This window comes from Drosophila elegans, unplaced genomic scaffold, assembly GCF_018152505.1.
Source record: "Drosophila elegans isolate 14027-0461.03 unplaced genomic scaffold, ASM1815250v1 contig_814, whole genome shotgun sequence".
In the NCBI taxonomy this organism is placed as follows: domain Eukaryota; kingdom Metazoa; phylum Arthropoda; class Insecta; order Diptera; family Drosophilidae; genus Drosophila; species Drosophila elegans.
In genome coordinates, this window is record NW_024546167.1 from 19,881,538 (window position 1) to 19,902,351 (window position 20,814).

Consider the following 20,814-nt stretch of genomic DNA (forward strand, 5'->3'; position numbering starts at 1 on the left):
CAACAACAGCTGCAAAGAAAAACCACAAACCGGAATTCTTCAAGTGATCTTTTCGTTCAATTCGAGAAAAAAAGAGCAAAAAACAAGCAAGTCAAGTTCCCGTTTCTGTGCCTTATTCTCTGCACAATTGTCTCTTTTTTTTCGTTTTGTGTCACTCCGTGGGCGTTAATAGTGTTTTTTGTTTCCTTAATGCAAGTATTTAAACAATTCACTTTCACTTTTAATTCACTTCAACTTCAATTCCAAGAATTTACGAGCAGTTCAAGGAAATTACACACAAATCGTTTGGCTGATCTCTATTAAGCAGCATAATTACATGGGAAACTTGTGTGGTTTTTGTTTACTTGTTTATTTAGAACAGCAAAACTAGAGCTATTTATGTAAGCAGTATTGTTGGAAAAAGCGCGAAGGCGTGTGTGAGAAGAGGCATTGTAATTGTCCGGTATGTGGGTTTTATTATTATATCTCTGGCCGAATGCCATATGCAAAAATTAAAACAAAACTGTAAAATCACAGCGAACGACGAGAGCGCGACGCGAAGAAATGACGAAACACGAAGTGGGAGTTTTGATTTAGTTTTCTGTTATTCTTGTAGTTGTAAAATCCAGGTGCAAATTTTGCTGACGAGCGCGCATGCGCCCCACAACGTTTTCTCACTACGCAGCCTGCCGGACGAATGACGAATTGCCCGCAGTTCGGGATACGAAATACTGGTGAATATTACTCATTTCCAACTGAGCGATCGGCTGAGAGAGAGAGCGGTTACCAAAGAGCAAAGAGAGAGCAATAGATTATGGGGGAGATATGAGTTTTGAGTATAAGGCAGCAGCCCAGCTGGCCACGCTTTGTTTTGTTTGTGGGTGAGAGCCCCAGAAATCGGGGGATATAGGTATGTATGTATAAATACAGGGAGAGAGAAATCGATGTACCCACACATTCATACAGGTAAAGAGCTGAACAAAAACTAGTGCGGTACACAGAGAAAAATAGTGCGTAGGAGAACACGACAAAACAAAACGTAAAGTACACCCATTTATAATCCAAAATATTTGTATAAACATGATTAACAAAATAATTTTCTAATTTCAAAAACGTATTTGCTTAATTATTACTATTTGTGTGATTATTTCTCTCAGTGTACACAATGCCAAGCTGGTGAACTGGTTTGGTCCTAAGTGACAGACCGATTCGCTACGCAAAACCGAAGAAATACAAACGTTATCATTCGAAAATCGTAACAATTCATAAATGGAACAATGAACGTGCGGAAATATTAATAGTTCCAGAAGTCCAGTGACCTCATAGATAGTCATAATTTAAAATCCAGACAAACTGCCATTAAACATTGCTAATCGAAGCAGATAATATTTACTTCTATTTAGTAATCAGTAGAGAGTTTGAAAATAAATCAGACATCATGGCCTGAGATAGGAAAGTTTAATCAGTAGGTTTACTATCTCAAAAGTATTTATTATGTTTAATGAATCTATATTGTTTTGAGTGCATTTTCAGGGCGTTGGGATAATCAGCAAGACCGAAACCTTGCAAAAATCTCTTAAGCATCTGCTGTGTATGCAATTTCCTTCTCTGAATTTTCTCTCTTTCTCTTTGGAGTATCATATGTGAGGCGGCTATATGATATATAGACAGATGCCGTGACATCTGTTCATCGTTTTCGAGTAGCGGACATCGGTGCTTCAGGTTAAGGAAGCGAAAATCGCAGACGACGAGGAAGATGATGTTGCAAGATTGAGGAAGCATCCTCTCCTTCAATTCATCTTGCCACTTGCTGAATGCATAATTCGACTGTTGATTATAATCATTGTTATTACTTTTGTGCAGGCTTATACTGTTCACCCGTCGTCTGGTTGCAATTAAAATGCTAATGTTAGTACGTAAATTAAGTCGGCGACTAAATTAACACGAAAGGTACACAAATCTCGCACAGAACTCAAGCGAAACCGAACCCAGCAGTTCGAGCAAATATTTAAAACAACAATTAGCCATGAGGCTAGGAGCACACCCAGAAATAAAATGGGTGCAAGACAAACGCAGAAAAACGTGCAAAATACCATTAAACAAAATGCTAAGCGAAAATTGAAATGAAAACCCGCTTGGGCATTGTTCGTTCGCCGCGCTGACATTTCGTTGCAAGGCGAGACTCTGAACTTCTCTTCTTCTGGCCGCGTGGGTGTGACACAGTCCCACCCGCAAAGAAAAACCCCTCAAGACCCCCTATATCATTCAAACCCAGTTCCAGTCCCAGCCCAAAACTCAGGTATGCCACATCTGGCCAAAAACACACGTGCAGCTAGCCAAATCGAAGGAGTAGTTGCTTATCTGTGGCAACAAGTTGCACGATCATGGCGGGGCAAGGTAAAAAAGATATAGGTATTTGTAGGGATAGAGAAAAAATATGATAAACAAATTTAAATAATTTATTTATGGCTAGTGATATGAAAAACGAAATGTACTACCAAGAGTATATAAATATGTAGGCTAAAAAGGTTCATACTTATACATAGATAAACAATGCCAATTATACATAAAACATCTTTAAAAACAAAGTCTGAAACTAATTTCTTAATATAAGAACTCTAAAATCTTTTAGATTTACTGAATTTTATTTAAGACAATCATTTTTACATGCATTTTACACCTTTAAGGTGGCAGCCTTAAAAGTTTGCTTAGCATACTTTTGGGCTGCAAATACAAGTTGAAATGCAATTGTATCTCAAAAGAAACGATGTACATAAGATACAAACTTAAGCATTCGCATTGAATTGGTTTTATTCTTTACGTTTTTAATTAATATAATGACAAATTCCACAAAATAATTCTTTAAAAAGCATGAAATGTATATATTCTGTGAATTTTTTTGTACAATTATGATTCAAAGATCGTTCCTATTTATTTTTTCAATGAAAAATATAATTTTTCTATTATCCTAACTAATATTTTTGCTCTGTTCTCATTTTTCTTAATTTATAAATATTTTAATTAATTTGATAATGGCAATTTTCTTTCATTTATCAAATTTATCTGCCCAAATCCTATTTCCTGTCAAATCCCCTAACTTAGTGAAAATACACCCCATAATATTTCAACGTTAAACTCACCTTCCATGACGTAAACAATGCTGCCGACATCTCCCTCCTTGATGATCAGATTCTTGGCTGGATATTTCACCGGATACATGCAGTCGACGATCTCACGAATCTGCGTCAAATCCAGATTCTTCATGAAGTCATTATCCAAAATGGCAGATTTGATAAGTTCACGGGAGCTGCAAAACGATATATAAATGCAATTAGTTGTGCATATTAAAAACGGCAAGAGACTGTCAACGAAATGGGCAAAGGCAAGAGTCCAATTAATTTTCCGGCTGACACATATAAATCGTTTTATCTGGTCGGCCAGTTTGGCTTTACAAGCCAGGCAACAAGTTGTGCCACCAAAATTTTGCGGCATTTTAATTCTTTTTTTTCCAATATCGATGGTTGTTGGCATGCGCGCAATCGACCGATATGAAATTAATACAAATTTGAAAATTGTATGCTTCGGTTTTTGGGAGTGAGGGGGAGAGATCGGTGGCTATTTATTTTTGGGGGAGTGGGGATCCATGGACATGCCATGCTATACCATGTCGGCTATGCCTGTAAATGTCAAATGACTTTATCTGTCAGCGAACTTGACAACTGGCCCGGGCCAGAGAAACAGTAATGGGAATAGAAGCAGTGGATCGGATAAAATTGAAAGCCAGCGCTGAGCTGCGGTGATTAATTAAAGCCAGATAGGCAATTGCCAGTGTGACCAACATTTTGTGGGATTCAAAATACTAGAAAATAGTTCAAAGATTTTAAATTCACACCTATTTTTATAAGATTTGTAAAATATTAAATTCAGTTGTATGTTGTATAGGAAAATTTAATCACTTCTTTAATTAGACTTTGGGAAAGAATTCTTTCTATTTAATATTTACCAAATTTGGAAATTTTTTAAGCGACAATATGGTCCCACCGATCTCTGCCCAATGATCAAAGTTAATCACGAAGGCGTTGCACTGGCTGTCGTCGATGGGATTGGGGGCCAATTTGTAAGGCTCGTTTTTGGCAGCGAACTGAGCTTGGCTTGAACCGAACTGAGTTTGGGAGAAACCTGCAGCAGCTACCTGATTGCCCCAAAATGTGGTGATGAGTTGGCTTGGCGCGTTGGAGTGGGGGGAATATTTGGCCAAAAAGCGACAACTACACCCAGACTCCAACACCTGTGGCGCCCGTTTGGCGGGTATTCATGTATCTTTGCGGTATTTTCGGGTACACCACATAGCACTCTCAATTAAAATTTATTAAAAAATTATAAAGTGTATAAAAAAAGGTGATTCGTGTCTAATCGATACCCTAGTCACGACCAAGTGGGTCTAGGAAGCGACAATATGTAATAACATGGATATTTTTTTGGCATGGTAAAGTATTGGATTTCAGCGCCCCACAAACTAAAACGAGTTCCCCTATTGGAGTTGAAACTAAAAAAGAAGGAGGTGCACTCACTCGGAAAATATATTTTAATTATATTTTTAACTATCGACCAAGTTGTAAGAAAAGTAATCAAACACTTTCAAAAATTATTTTGTATTAACAAATCAATTAAATACAATAAGATTAGATATAAGCCAAATTTAAAACCATATCCTAATTGGTTTAGCCTGTGCATTGATTATTAGATTTTAAAATATCTATGAATTGTGAATTAAATAAGTTTACAATTATTTTCAGAGTGTAGACGAGTAGCCGGAGGTGGTGTTTGCCCCGTGGGGTTTTACCAGCGGACCATTTTTTGATATGCCTAAACTAACATTTTCTTTGGCTGCAGCACCACGCACATGCGTAACACAATGGCGGTGGTGGTGCAAGTCGTTGTCAGTGGTGCCAGTGGTGCTAGTGGTGCCACATTCGTGAACGAGACAAAACAATTAAGAGCTTCAATTAGACCTACGGGCCGGATCGCTTGAGCGTTCCAGTTGTCGGAAGCTATAACCATTCATATGGCTATATTTGAACGTAAATTGAATTTGAAATGTGTGCCAAGGCATGGGGAATGAAATTGACTGCACCTTAGGAAATATTTGGAACCCAGTCCCCAGAGATCAGTCGATCAGTTGCGGGTGCGTTCAATTTGAGACTCGCGAAAACAACTGGCAAACCGAATTGAAAGTGCAAATACTTAGCGGCTAAGAGCAGTTGACAATAAAAACGAACTGAATTTAAAATGGAAATTGCGTATAGAAGTCGGCGCCAATGGAAGCGACAAACCAACCACAAAGTGGGCTTTTTTGGGTGGGGCTTGATTTTTGGTACCAATCTATGGACATGTGTGAGGTGGTTTTGCTGTCTGTGAGATGGCAATCATGGCATGCACGCTAAAGGGGAGGAGACTTGTCGAGAGTTTGGCTAAGTGAAAAGAAAAATTGCATGCCAATTTGATGTTGTCAAACAAATTTAATAATACGCGGTAGTTAGCTACTGTTATAAGTGTATAATTCTATATAAGAGGTAAAAATGTAATAAAATAAATACAATTTAGAAACTCCTTTAAAATAGTCAGAGTTTCAAACAGCCATCGAAGTTTTATAATAAAGTCAATGAAATTAACATAATTTGTTAATTATAATAGTACTAAATAAGTATTTAATTACAATATTTCACTTGATTTGAGTGATGTAAAATATTATTGCGTACTATCATTTAATTTTTATAAATTTAATAATGTCTATACATTGAAAATAATTCCTTATACGTATAATAAGTGTTCGTGGCTTTAATTCTCTAAGATCTTTACATTATTTAAGACCATTTGACTTGGGCTCTTTATATAATTGTCTAAAAATAATTAATGTCATTTAAATGGTATTGTTAAACCTTCCATAAATTTTCAATAATTTTCCCAATAATTTTAATCTAGCAAAATATAACTTTAATTATGCATTTACGTTCTGACCCACATGTTTTCCAAAACCTAAACAGAAAAAACAAACTGTCATCTTGACCGTGGACACATGTATGTGCAACGTGTGGCAAGTTCTGCCTAGACCCCCTGCCAGTGCACGCCCCTGTCCACATGACGCCAACCCCCTCCTAGAATCTGCACTGCAAAGGCAATTTCGCACAATTTTGTGGCACTATTTATTAGATGGCCCCGTTGAAAGGCAACAGGCGACAGTTGCGTGGTGTAAATGGCCACAAAAGTACTGAGACCAAGCCTCAGTCTCAATCCCGATCCCATAGACTTCATGAATATATATATATATGTGGTATATCGTAGTGGAGGCCTGCGGCGCTTTTGATTTATGCCATGCAAGTGTCAAAAAATGTCCTGTTGCACACACAAACGTCGCCGTCGGCACAGATTTTGGTCAGAGATAAAATGGACCCCAATTGGCTGGCTCCAAAATCCAGACTTAAAAACCCCCTCTCCATTTCTGCCAAGAACCACAGACCATTAAAATGTTTGAATTGCAATTGAATTTCGCGAATTTGCCGGCGATTTTTTGTGATTGTGTCAACAGCTTGGGGTCATAAAAATGGCCGATTTAAACAAATTTGCCGCATTACTTAGCGTCCGATACGCATTCAGATTAGTCTATGCCAGGTGTAGGCAAAAATTGCGAATAAGTATGACAAATAATCATGCATATATCGATATCATTTTGACATCGAGGTCTAAGTGATTTCATTGATAGCCAAAGATTTCATCAATTATAATTACAAAAAATTAAAAAACCACAAGAAAATTTGATATTCTTTTTTATAAAAATATATTTTTTGATAAAATTTCAGGTAAAACCCCTTGAGCTCCATATAACTTATTATTTGATTACAAAGCAATACGAAGAAAAGAACCAATGTTATTTTTAGAAGTACCGTCAAAAGTTTGGCTAATTTCACCAACAAATTTTCCACTTTGATAAAAAAAATACTTTAAAAATAGGAAATTGGCATTCGTTTGTTTATGCCAACGCCAATAATAATGTAAATATATTTTTTCCTGCTTAGCACCAACAATAGAAAAATCTTGAAGAATGTTTGAAATGTGAAATTTCGCTTAATATCATGCAAAACAATACTAAATTAAGTTATAACCCATAAAAGCTAATAAAAATTAGTAGAAAATGTGGATGAATAATTTTTCAACAGCGCGTGTCGCCATTTAAATGAAGTGTGATGGCACATGCCCCGGAATATTATAATTGAAAAGCATTGAGGAAACATCGCCACGTAGTCAAAGAATAAATATTTATGTTTTCTTATGTTTTGCAGCAGACAAAGTGGGGAAAGCTGGCCAAGAGCAACGACTTCCAGTGGGCAGCAAAAGTGTGAAAATCGCACAGCCGACAGGAACCGCCCACGCATTTTCACGGATTTAATTTTATACTCATTTAATTATACATATAAGATGATGGGGAGAGACTGCAACGAATTTTGCATGATCAAAAAAGTGTCTTAAAAAATCCCCATAGAGAAAGAAACGAATGTGACGCAATGTAGCGTGAATTGGCTGCCAATTGGCAGCCTTTCTGTGGGCCACAATTCATATATGTGGCTTGTATGTATTCATAAAGATTTTTATATCCGAGTACTGACACCGCCCAAGGCCATTTACGAAGGGGTGGTGTTGGGCGGTGCAACAGCGCCTGTCACCCCAACTCAATTTTAATAAACGCATTTCGTGGCAGGCGACAGGGCGCTGCTCCCAATATTTGATTAAAATCACCACAATGACGATGGTGCCGATCGTTATCGGTCCGGCTATATAGACTTAATATAGACTCTGAACATCCGTATACCCCAGATTGCCATTATGCAGGGCTAATCTGAGAGAGACGATTAAGTCAGAAAGCCAAAGTGCTCTGAATTTATTTAACAACACAGTGAATCAACTCTATGATATTTTGATCAACACAAACAACATCACAATAGTTATTAATAAATATAAATTACAATGTGTTTCATGTAAATGGTATCAAAAACAGAATACTACTAAAAATTATATACACAGAACATTTAAAAATAAAAATAATTAAAAAAAAAAAACAAAGATAAAAAAATGAATCACTGCAAAATACAAACAATTTAAAAATAACTTGGTTAATCTTGGTTTTATATAAAACTTAATAAAGAAATACGTTTTAGTAAGGAAGAAAAAGCTTTGAAGAAATTAATTCTGTATTAATATATTCTATAATATAAATATTGTACAATTTAGATCTATACAAATTATACAAATCAAAAAAAACTTGATTGACATATGTTTTGTAGAAAGAACTTCGATGAAGTGAATACAGATTTTATAGATAATGGTACAAATAAAAGTACTACTAACCACATGATGTAATGGAAAAATATCAATAGAAATAGAAATAGATTGATTGTATAGATTGGGAATGGCAAGTATTTGACAATCAGAAGTAAACAAATCGATAACTGAAGAGCGATCCCTAGATTAACAAATAATAATAATATATCATTGGGAATGTTAAGTTTTTAGTAATCAATAACAATTCGAAATACATTTATTCATTAGATCCTCAGACTAACTAGTGTGTAAGGTATTATAATTATATATCTTTGGAATGAGAAGTAAATATTTTTTAGAAATAATTAGAAATATAATTACTACATAGATCCCTATATTATATAGTAATACAGTATGCAAATATAATTGTATATCATTGGAAATGGAAAGTATTTTGTAATCAGAAATATTCTGAACTGTGATTAAAACAGCTACCTTTTAGAATTTTCAAAGATCTATGAGTTTTCAAAGGTTTTCGCCTTATAAGGTACATATATTTTTCGAAAACTCACCGCTCATCCTTGTCGTATTTGGGAAAGCTGACGTGCTCGAGCAGCAGTGAGGACTCGCTTTGTGGTTCCGCCGAGATGCCGAGGGCACGCTGCCTCTGGAAGTTCTGTCCAGACTTGCGGGTGGCACCTGTGGCGGTGCTGGGACCACCACTCGCTCCACTTCCCCCTCCCGCTCCGGATGAGCCCGATCCTCCGCCCGTTCCGGCACATCCCGCCGCACTGCTGCGGCTGAAGGGGAAAACACTCTGGAACTTATCCAAATGCGACTTGAGCTCGGCAATTTCATTGTCCTTGACCTGAAGGGCCCGCTGCATTTCCTGTATCTTGAGCTCCTTGGCCTGAATGATCTGTATGAAGCGCTCTTCCTGCGGCGAGGCGGCCACATAGTTGCCCATGAGCAGGGTTTGATCCACCAAGCCCACCGGCGAGGGCGTGGCCGATCCCCCCGAGCCACTGGGCGTACATCCCGAGATCCTCAAGCTCTGCATTTGCTGCTGAAGGTTAAGAGTGGTGGGCGCTTGCAATTGCGTGGGCGAATGACAACTGGCACCGGGTATGGCCACCGGTTGGCTGGAACACGCGCTGTTTTGATGATACAAGACAGGACTGCCTTGGCTCGTATACAAGCCCTGCGTTTGAGCCTGCAACTGCTGCAATTGCTGATAGCGCTGCTGCAACTGCAGCTCCTGTTGATGCAGCAAACTGCGCGGATCCTGATGCAATTGCTGGGCTCCCGAAGGCGGTGTTCCGTAGATCAGCGTGTGGGTCAGCACTTCCGAGTGCGTTGGTGGTGCCGGTATCAGCCGCAGTCCCGATGCCGTGTGCTCCAGACCTATGAGACCACCACCAGCCGCCGGCAAGGTCACAATGCCACCCACCAGATTGTTGTTAGTATTATTATTATTGGTGTTGTTGCTGGCACCACTCGACAGAGCGTTGATATTATTGTTATTATTATTGTTGACGATGCTCACCAGACCCAAGTCGGTTGGGAACTGATAGTTGGCGTTCGGCTCCTGCTGCATACTGGCTGCTTTTCGTACCGCCTCCGTAGTATTCGAATCGTTTCGCCGCCTCGTGTTCAGATTGCGATCTTCGGCACTGCTATGCCGGCGATGGCGCTGTATCTGTATCTGTATCTGAGCAGCTGTCTGTATCTGTGGATGGCTCTCTGTCTGTATCTGTGGATGGCTATGTATCTGTATCTCAGGCTGTTGCTCTATGTCCGGCGGCTTGGCCTCGGTTGGCGTTCCTCTATCCCGCTCCCAATCCCGATCGATTATCGCTGGCTGTAGCTTCTGGTAGTCGGCGTAAAACAGATTATTTGAAGGCTGTGCTGCTGCTGCTGCTGTGGCTACATCTACTACATCCGCTGCTGGTGGTGCATCTGTGCTAATTGTGCTGTGAGCAGTGCAGTGTGGTGCATTGCTATTGGAGTTTTGGGCTGGCCGCTTGGTTGCGAAGCACAGCCGATCAAAGCAGAAACGCATCCAGGCGGCTTTCCTGATCAACAGCCGCCACGGAAAATGCACTCAGCCAAAGCTTGGAAGCCCTAAAACATAAAAAAAGAAAAAGTTACTAAATAACATACAAAATGTATAAAAGAAAATAATATTTTATATTTAAATATTTAAGAAAATAAAACGTTGATATAAGTTTATGTTTAAAATGTTTCGATCCTATTTTTGCACGTAAAACTTTTGCTAGTTTTCTCTGTGTATTAGAATGGAATTCCGAATTAACATTGTCTACTTATATTGTAGTAAATCACTTTGAGAAAGAGTGTCAATCAAGCTATAATAAAATCTTATCACAGGCTAATCAGCTGAACTGAACTGATTTACGATCGATGGCTTAACACGATTGCTGAAAGAACAATTTATGCATGGGAATTCTCCACAAAGATAACAATTTAAATACTAAGAAAAATCATATTTTCCCACGAAAAAAACGTTTAGCTTAAGTTCAGGAAAAATAAAACAAAAACCTTTTAAAAGCATTAAAACATTACAAAACAGAATAAATAATAAATATATATAAAATTTCGTCCATATCCCTAATAAGCCTGAATATTTAACTTATTAAATTTCTTTGAAAAATTAACAAATTTCAATTCAAGCCCCTACAAAGTTTTTCCTTAAGTGTACACATTCCTTAGCACAAATTCCCATGGCTGGCAACAATTATCACAATATCAAAAAATACAAAATTCGGTTATCATTTCCCTTGGATACACAACTTGTTGGACAAGTTGACAATGTCTTTGCTTCTTCGTTTTTTTGGTTTTTTCGGAGAGCGACACACCCTAAGCCCTTAAAGATAAGACACTCGACAAATTGTCGAAGCTTTGTGAAAGAATTTCAAATACCAAAACATCAAGCTGGCACAATTTTGTTTTATATTTACTTTTTTTTTTGTGTGTTGGCTTTGCTATTGTTTTCGGACACGTTTAGACAATAATTCAAGTGGAATGAGCGGCGCTAAAAATAAGTTTGGCTAAAGCTAAACATGGCCTGGCCAACTTATAAACAAAGCACACCCGAAACCCTATAAACAAGTGTGGCAGGTTTCGATTTCCACTTTACTAAATGTGCGAATATCAAGCGGAACATAGAAAAAGCAGCCGAAATTCGCGAGTGGGTTGATCACCTGCGTAAAGAGTGGAGAAATTGAAGATCAGCCTAAGTTATTTTGCGGTATAAGCATGACCAAAAATTAAAAAAAAAAAGGCGGTTAAACAAGATCAACTTTTAAAATGAAATAATATATTTTAGATGTTTCTTAAGGAACTTGGTTGTTAAAAAAAATATACAATAATGATTAAGTTTAAGTCTAAATATACATCAACTTGGGCATATTATTAAGAAAATATTTATTTAAATTAACATCAATCAAGCAGCGCTATAACTATATCTCTAGAAATTGTATCTTTTATTTATAAGTTATAATCTTTTAATCTTTTATAAGTTAAATCTTTTAAGAACTAACATTTGCTCAAACTAAAAACAAATAAATAAATTATTTATATCTGTATATAAACACATTTTTTGCCAAACTTAAGAATGAGGAGATAAATTGGGCACATAAAAATGTAGAAATCTTTAAAGATATAAATAATTTTATAGGTATAATACCAATGATCGCTTAATATGTTTGGCACAAAAAGGCATCGTCAACAAAAAAAATAGATCCGTTTAGAAACCCGATAGTTCCCCGTATATCAACAATCATTTGTTCAAGTAGCTCGCCACCTTGGTTCTGGGCTCATCCAAGTGAGTTTGAGAATTCGCAAGACTCTTGACTTCGATTACAACGAAAACGATCGTTTTAGACTGGCATTAGCATGTTAACGATCGGATCGCACAGCGGATTAATGTGTGATTTGTATGCCAAGCTATTTATACACCGACACTCCATAAACAATGCCAAACGACACGGGAGGTTGGAGCTTCAGACGGATGCCCTCAAAGTGCGGGCAATTACCGATCCGTAATTACCCGCAAATTTGCTAAATGCAATTCCCCGATCCGCGCCACACACCAAAAATAGTGAAATACTGACACAACAAATTGAGACAATTGAGGAAGGAATTGTCTGTGGGTATTTTTATATTTATAGAACACAATTGACGGGCCACTCAAAATCATCTTTCGTACTTCCCCATATATATTTTGTTGTGTCTGTTTGTCTGTTTGTTCCATGGGTTTTCAATGAATTCGCTGCTCGTGATCGGAGGCAGCTTTTGGGCCACTTAAGCGCAATTACGATTGCAATTTGTTTCCATCTCGGGCGCATAAATAAGCAAACAGACAGACGGGGTTTTCTTCCGTGGCGTATACGTAATATTTTAAACGATTTTATGCTTTTATTGTCATTTAAATGGTTCTCTCCCCTTGTTGTGGTGGCAACTCTGGTTCTGGCAAACAGGTTCTCGTTTAATTTTAATTAGTATTATGAAAACATTTATTAAACGACAGCGCGAAACTCGAATTCTTTCAAATGTCAACTCGGTTTGGGTGGAGGGTATTAACATCGATCGATCGTGAGTTCATTCATGCCTTTTGATAACAGGCCAAAGTCAAGTCAAACACATGCCCATGCCTGAGAATATAACTATGTATTGCTTTAACATATAATGAGTAAATGTAGGGAGGTCTTCGCATCGTATCGCTGACCATTTAGGGAAATTCTGCGGTTCGGCGTGACTGGCCATGCAAAATTGTGAATCTCCAACAACTTACGATGGCAGATAGCGCAATTAGTGTGTCATTATGATCGCAGATAACGATACTGGTTGTGAGCACTCAACAATTAAAGCTGTTGGCTAACAAATTTGCATAGATCGGGATCAACTGATACTTTGAGCAGGATAAAAGATTTATATCTTAAAGATATTTAGCTGCTTCAAAGTGTTGAGTTAAGTGAACTTAATTTTTCTTGGTGGACAGTGGAAAAATGGTGAAGAAAAACCTTTAAAGCATATACAAATATTAGCATTCTTGAGAAATTTTTCAGTTCCTTTTCAATTTTAAAATAAATCTATACTTTAATGATTTTAGTATATAAATCTTAAAAATATCTTTCAGTATTTTTAAAAGTTTATAAGTTTATATAGGAAAAACCATATAATTTCGTTAGTGGTCTGATAGATCCATATATATTGATTTATATTATTAAGTATAAATTCAAAAACTTTTGGCCATAAGATAAACTTATTTAAAATATTTTATTCTCCTTAAAATCCAGTTAATTCCGACATCTTACATCCTTGAATTTTGCTATCCATCAAAGTCAATTCCAATGATCAACATTTAAATCGTTTTTCTTCAACTTGCAGGCAAATTGCGATCATCGTCGTCGTTTGCTAATCAAAAGTGACATTTGCGATAATCAGGAGATCCCGAACAAATATTCCGAATGTCCAGGTTGTCAATCAGAGAAATGAGACGGCAACAGGGGGGAAAGAAAGAGACGGGCATATATAGAGTGACAGGCGGAGACAGCATGTTAAACACCGGCAGCAACAAATAGCAACATCAACTTAATGGGCATGCCAAAAATGCGCCGCATTCGAATCATTTAAACATTTAAACATAATTAAGCGGTTAGTCACGCCCAATGACGATCTTTCCCTCGAATTGAGATATCAATTGAGAGTTATGTCAACCGTATTTGGGTACACATATGTGTATGCTGCGGAGACTGCTATAATTATGGGTTTCAATTACTACTGGCGGTTGCGCTTCCTCAAAAAAAGCGAACAAACAAACTCACAAGAAGCAGCGCCAAATTGAAACAAGAATTCTCCGGATTTCAACTAGACATACAAACAGCATATTTATGATATATATATATACATATATATAAATTGATTCTCCGCGGGAATTCATTCAATTCCATTTCACTCCATTCGATTCCATTTACGCCTTTTCCCGCTGCTGGCGTGCAATTATTCAAGTTATTTTCAATTTCAATTTTCGACTTTCGTACGTTGCACAAACACAAAAAATCAATGAAAATGTAATAAAATTTCAACTTGAATCGCGAGTCTAAGTCGTAAATTCTTTAAGAAGTTTGTTTTCAGAGGCAAATAAATACTATGAAAGCAAGTGATTTAAGTCCCCTCAAAATCAAGTCAATGTTGCGGCTAGTTTTCAGTTCTGTCGTTTTGTCTATCGTTTATTTTTGGCTTACAAATGTTCATTAGTCCCGGCGACACGTCCGTTGATCGATCGCCATGCCGAAGGCAATTGATCGCCTGATAACACTCCAAAGACATTCAGATACGGCCAGACTTGGCGGTTAGTGGCTCGATTTAGGCGGTTAGTGGGCATTAAGTGAGCTCTATCTACGGATACGGATACCGCATTTCGCATTTCGTATGGCGAAAATTGGCGCAACGCATGCGAATCGTTTGGCATGAAACGCACGTTCAATCAATTAAAAAACCTTCGCACAGCTGGATTGCAATTCCAGTTGGCTTGGCAAAACTCGGAATTGGTCCCATTTCGAGGTGACTCATTGAAGGTTGACAAAGGGTTGTCATAGGTATTATATGGAATTTAATTTAAGCAGCAAAATAGCTTAAAATGGTAGGAATTTTAAGTACTATTGAGAGGTAAATAGAACGAAGTGCCTAAGTAGGTAGTTTCAATAAAGTTAATCGAAGACGGCAAATTATATTTAATTTATAGGGTTTTGTATAGCAAACCTCATATTTAATCATTAATTGTACTGCTTTCCACACTTCTACCTCATATAAAAAAGCATTCTTTTCTGTTCCAATCCCTCGTAAAACAGTTTGCTTACACATGCGACTGATAATACTAGTTTCCTTCAAGCATAAGACAATTATAAGACCATAAAAGTTCTTAACGAAAAAGTTAACTCAAACGAACCGCCGCTTGTGATCAAACAAGTTCTAATCAAACATTTTTTGTTTTGCTTGTGAGCCACTCAAATTACTTGCAGCTTTTGCCAGTCATGTGGTAATCCAATGAAAAATGGATATATAATGACAGCAGATCGCAGATCGTGTGTGGAAAAACGAAATTTAACAATTATAAATAGCTTCTCTTAAAATTTTTAAGTTATTTACAAAATCAAAATATTTATTATTCGATATGCAGAATATAGATTTGTTTAAGCACACTACACCACTTCAATGTTTCCATCTTTCCAACATCTTTATTTGTTACTTGCAGTCCCCTCTTTAATATAGAGTTGTTAAAGCATTCCTTAATGATCCTAACGATGATCAAACCAGCTAATCAACTGTCACACTTTTTTGTACATTGCTCTTATATTTCTTTGGATGAAACTGACTCGACGACCATGAAAAGAATTCTGGATTCTGGACCCCACAACAAGTGTCTTCAGCATTTTCCCGTCCCCTTTTCCGGCCTCTGGTGCCATCCGTTATGACAGTTGTTGGCTACTGAATGCACTGCGAGAAAATATTACAGGAATCGGAAATCCCCGTGTGCCTATTGACAGCATAATGGACCTAAAATTTCATTGTTATTAAATTTTATAACTATTATTTCAAGTTTAAGTTCCTGATAGAAGAGATGCTCCTAGAATTTGTAATCGTTGATTTATGAGTTCATGTTGATTACTAATTAAAAACTAAAAATCATAAAATTCTTTATTCTGGTAGAAAACTTATTATGAATTTGGTTGCGAAATTGAAGAAACTAATGCTGCCATTGCTTTTTTTTCTCTGCATGGCTTTATAGATTGGGTGCTTGGTGGTCACTTCAAGAATTGAAGAGCTCCTTGCCTGTCACATGACTGTCTTCAGGAGCAACTCTTCTGCAACTCTTCGCGAAGAACTTCGTTTTTTTTTCGTTTTTTCTCTGGCATTAATTAAAACATCGACACACACACGGTCACACACACGCTTACACACTCTTGCTAAGGAAAATTGCACGCCTGGGAGCGATGTAGAAAAAAAAAACAATCGTAAAAGGAAATTGGCTGTTTTACCTTTGAGAGGCTGGCAAAATTCTCGTAAACAATTTGCACTTTTAATGAGCCCAAACAAAGTGTAACACAAGCACAAGAGCACACACGAAATCGCTGTTAAAATTCCGATCCGCCGGTTAATTAGTTGAAGAAACCGTTGATTCTTACGCACTTTGATTTTTTATTTTTTGTATTTTTTGGTATTTTGTAATTCACAAATTGAAGCGAAGAGGGTGAATTTGTGTTTGCCGTTTAGCGACATTCGCTGTTGACCGATTGAGCGACGCTCGAGAACTGTTTTTCGCATCGAGTGTTGGGAAGCAACGATCGTTGGATCGTAAGATCGTAAGCCTATCGATAGTAGTTGAATGACGTCGGTTATCGAAGTGAACCCAAACCCCAGAAGCGTTTTGCTTGTCGCTCGTTTGTGGTTGTCGCTTAAATTAAAACTCGGAATTTGGCTGAAACCAGTTGAGTACACGCACACGATGATACGACAAGTAAAAACTATATATGTATATATATAAATTTATATCAATATGTCTACGCCTTGCCTGTGATTCGTGCGTTGGCTTGGGGATCGTTTAAATAAAATAATAGTAGCGCGGTACACACAAACACACACTGTGACGGAAAAATTGCATTGCCAGCGATCTAATTGCTGGCTGGCATGCTAGAATGAAAAGCGTTTCGGGGCAAAAAAAAAACATAATAATAATAACACCATCTAGTATTGAAAGTATTTACTTCCAGGCACACGCACCATCAACCGGGTTTTGTGTTTTTACAGATCCCCTACTTGCATATTTATGAACCGCCTTGGGCATTTAAAAAAGCTTAACTTCGCTGGTAATTTAAAGGATTTGAAGTTGACATATTAATAAGAGGCTGATACTCAAATCAAAATTTTAATAATAGCTTTTAGAATTTAAGTTATTTATTTAATTTAAAAAAATAGATGCCACTAATTATTTCTTAGATTTACATTCTTTAAACTAAATATTTTAAAAGAACACAAGGCGTTATTTTAATTAAAATTTTTTTGAGCCTTACCTCTAATAATAAAAATTTAACTAAAAATGAATCCAAATAAAATATTTTAAATAATTAAATCAAAAGAACAAATAGTTACAAACAACAAGCTTACAAGGCGTATACTTAATTTCAACTAATGGTGAGTTTCAAGAATAAACCATTTATAGAACACATAACATATTGACCAATACATTTCCAATAAACACAAATAACTATGTATTGTCCATACTCAAAATTTAATTTTACTCATATATCACGTATACGCCGGGTGCACACCATTGGTTACCCAAAAGGAACTGACTCAGTTGAATTTAATTTTACGGCACTAAACTCTTACTCAGCACACTTTTCGAATACTTCAAGCCATTCTTTATTTGCATACCCCTTAAAAATATTACGCATACACCGTGTTGACAGCCCAAGGCAATTTATTGTAAACTATGCTATGAAACTCTCGAGGCGGCACTCAATGGATGATTTAGTGCAGATCACTTCATAAATCATATCCTGTAGCTCAGCCGAATTTCGACATAGCCAAATTGTTCGCTGGTTATTCTCTTTTTTATGTCATAATTACAAAAGCCTGTTGGCCGCTACTTGGGCGAGATTGCTGCGGAAAACGTTTAGGGAAACTGATTTATTTATTACAAACAATATTACGGGGCTTGTAAACAAATCCGAACTGGAATTATTATCAACTCAACGCAGACGGAATAGGGGCGAGAAAAGTATGGCGGGGGAAATTGAGCTGAGCATGCAACAATCATTTGGTGTGGGACGTGATTTAAGCAAAAATCAAAACATTATTAAATTGTTTACATGTAAATTCAATTGGAAATCGTAATAGAAGCACTGTGGAAGATTTCCAAACACTGAACAAAAATTATAGAGCATTAAATTCAACAACTTAAGTTATAGACATAAAATTTAACAATTTCCAGTAACTTAAAAGTCAATTAACCGATAACTGTTACTTTTTAAATAGAAAATCAAATAGTTTTATTTAGTTTAAATTTAGTTGCTTTTTTTTCTGTGGATAAATAACATTTACTTCCATGACTGATCAATTGAGTTGATTGACTGTCAGAGGCATAAACAAGGGGGTAAATAAAAATAACTTTTCAAACACTAAATTTGTGGAGAAGGTTTTGAATATTTATAACCATTTCATATTCGATAGTACTAATATCAATAAAAATATTATTTACTATCAATGGAGAGGAAATTGTTTGGCAAAGGCAATTCCTTCGAAAATCACTTCATATTTATTATTATTATGTCTGTATGAAAAAAAAGTAAACAAAATGATTCATTTTATGTGTTTTCGTTTAAAATGTAACTTATTTAATCTCCCTAAACCCCCTTTTAAGTCCCTCCGCCCCTGAGGCTCCATACAGTTGCCTGCGCTTACTTTTATAAGTTTGTTGTCAGTCGATTTGTTTGTATTTGGCGACATTGACGCTATTGATAAGCCGTCATGAGAGTCGCCAGTGAGCGTAGGTAATAATTATATATATTTTATTTAATTGGTGCAATCGGAAAGAAAAGGTTATTTGGGCGGTAACAGAGCAGCCACAATTGAGTGGTGACAACACCCGCCCAGTTTTTGCGTTTTTTTTTTGTTGCTTAATGCAATTTTTTTGGGATTGGCCAGTGAACAGGAATTGAAATGGTTAAGAAATAATAAAAAATAAAAGTTGGTGCAAATAAAAATTTGAATTTAAATGTTTTTATAAAATATTTTATTGTCTTCTCCAAAATTTTTTTAATACGTTATATTTTTTGAATGTTATATTGGTTTCACACGAAAACAACGAAGAAAAAGCTTAGGTGCTTAACAAAGCTAAAGAAATAAAAGCTTTTCAGTTAGTGATGACAACCACAAAATAAATCGATAGCAAATAAAGTAACAAAATTTCCAAAGGAAAACCTACAAATATGTCGGAGAGTATGTAGTGAAGCATTTCGACAGGTATGACCATGGGTTGTGCTGGTATACTAGATATACTAGATATTAGTTTTGGTAGAATGGGGACTCAGTTTGCGAGCTGAGGCCGAGTGTGGCTTCGTATGCGTTGCTAGATCTGGTCTCTCCTTTTTCTTCTGGTTTTGTAACGTGGCGTGAGATAGACACGTGTTTGGTCCTTACGAGAGAATGATGAGCAACAAAAGCATCGAAGACTCGCTGCATTTGCCAGAATTAAGTTCAGGCAATCAAGAACCAAACGATCAATTCACCAACAATGACGATTTACAAGGGGATGAATTTAGTTCTCCGACATCAGAAGTGGGATTCGGCCCTAACCAAACTTTGTCAAGGGATGTCTTCGCGTTGTTGGAGCAACAAAACCGGAATTTTCTGGAACTGGTTAAGAAACTACAGATGCCGGCGAGCACAGTACAACAGACTGGCGAGATTTGCTTGCCGAAATATAATCCGGACATTGCTGGAGTGGATGCCACGCAGTGGTGCGCTACGGTCGACATAATTTTACGAACAAAACCGCTAAGTGATAGCGCTCTTATATTAGCGCTGAGTAAGGCCTTGGAAGGCACAGCGGCCCAGTGGTTGTCACAAATATGCTACCCAGGAATAACTTGGCAACAGTTCCGGCAATTATTTGAGCAGCGTTTCGAGTCTTCAGAGACGCCAGCCGCTGTTATTTTTAATCTTCTAAATAGTCGGCCAAGGAACGGTGAGAGCTTGCCTGTTTTTGCGAGCCGCAGCGTGACGTCACTGTGCACAAAATTGCGTAATTTAAATTGTGAACAAATTTCCATCGCTTTGATTCTTGGGCATATGGCTAATTTCGACCGGCGTTTACAACGAATGATACACACAACGCATATCAGCAATCGACGTGAGCTGCAAGCGGAGCTGCAAGTATTTTCTGCACTGAAGGAGCGTCCTATTGCACCAAACTGGGAACCGGAGACTAAGCGGGCTAAAACTGCTGATCTAAAATGTTATCAGTGTGGAAAACCAGGACATAAAAAGCAAGACTGCAGATCTGGACTAGGATTTCAGTTCTCGTCAACTGAAAAGGAGCGGCGTTCTGGGAAGTCTCATCAGGAAAGGCCAATTGTAACTTGTTACAGATGTCAGGAGCCGGGACACATTGCCACTAATTGTCAAAAAAAGTGCAGAATACCGGATCGAGAGTAAGATCGGAAAAGAGAGTGGAGCTGTGCACTGTGGTGGAGCCTAAATCGAGTATGCTGGTTGATGGTGAGAGATTTCCAATAACATTTGATTCGGGAGCTGAGTGTTCATTAATTAAAGAAAGTGTTTCTAATAAGTTAGTTGGTAAGAGGATTCATAGCGTTATCTCTCTAAAGGGAATAGGCAATGCCAATACTTACAGCACTGTACAAGTTGAGTCAAACATCATGATTGATGGTAATTCTTTAGTAGTTTTGTTCCACATAGTACCAGATGAATGCATGA

At 37.2% G+C, this 20,814-nt stretch overlaps 1 protein-coding gene across 3 annotated transcripts in view; it reads right to left on the reverse strand.

Annotated features, from left to right (window-relative positions):
- LOC108134714 (cGMP-dependent protein kinase, isozyme 2 forms cD4/T1/T3A/T3B) overlaps positions 1 to 20,814 on the reverse strand; it is a 41,156-nt gene that overhangs the window by 12,706 nt on the left and 7,636 nt on the right. The window contains exons 1-3 of one of the 3 annotated variants that reach the window (XM_017255113.2): positions 16,353 to 16,608; positions 8,865 to 10,416; positions 3,120 to 3,286 (exon numbers count right to left, since the gene is read on the reverse strand). In XM_017255113.2, the coding sequence (XP_017110602.1) occupies positions 3,120 to 3,286; positions 8,865 to 10,354 (1,657 nt within the window). In that variant the 5' untranslated portion in view covers positions 10,355 to 10,416; positions 16,353 to 16,608. Of the gene's footprint in view, positions 1 to 30; positions 676 to 3,119; positions 3,287 to 8,864; positions 10,417 to 16,352; positions 16,609 to 20,814 lie in introns of those variants that run through there. The other 2 variants (XM_017255112.2, XM_017255114.2) reach the window with 2 other exon arrangements.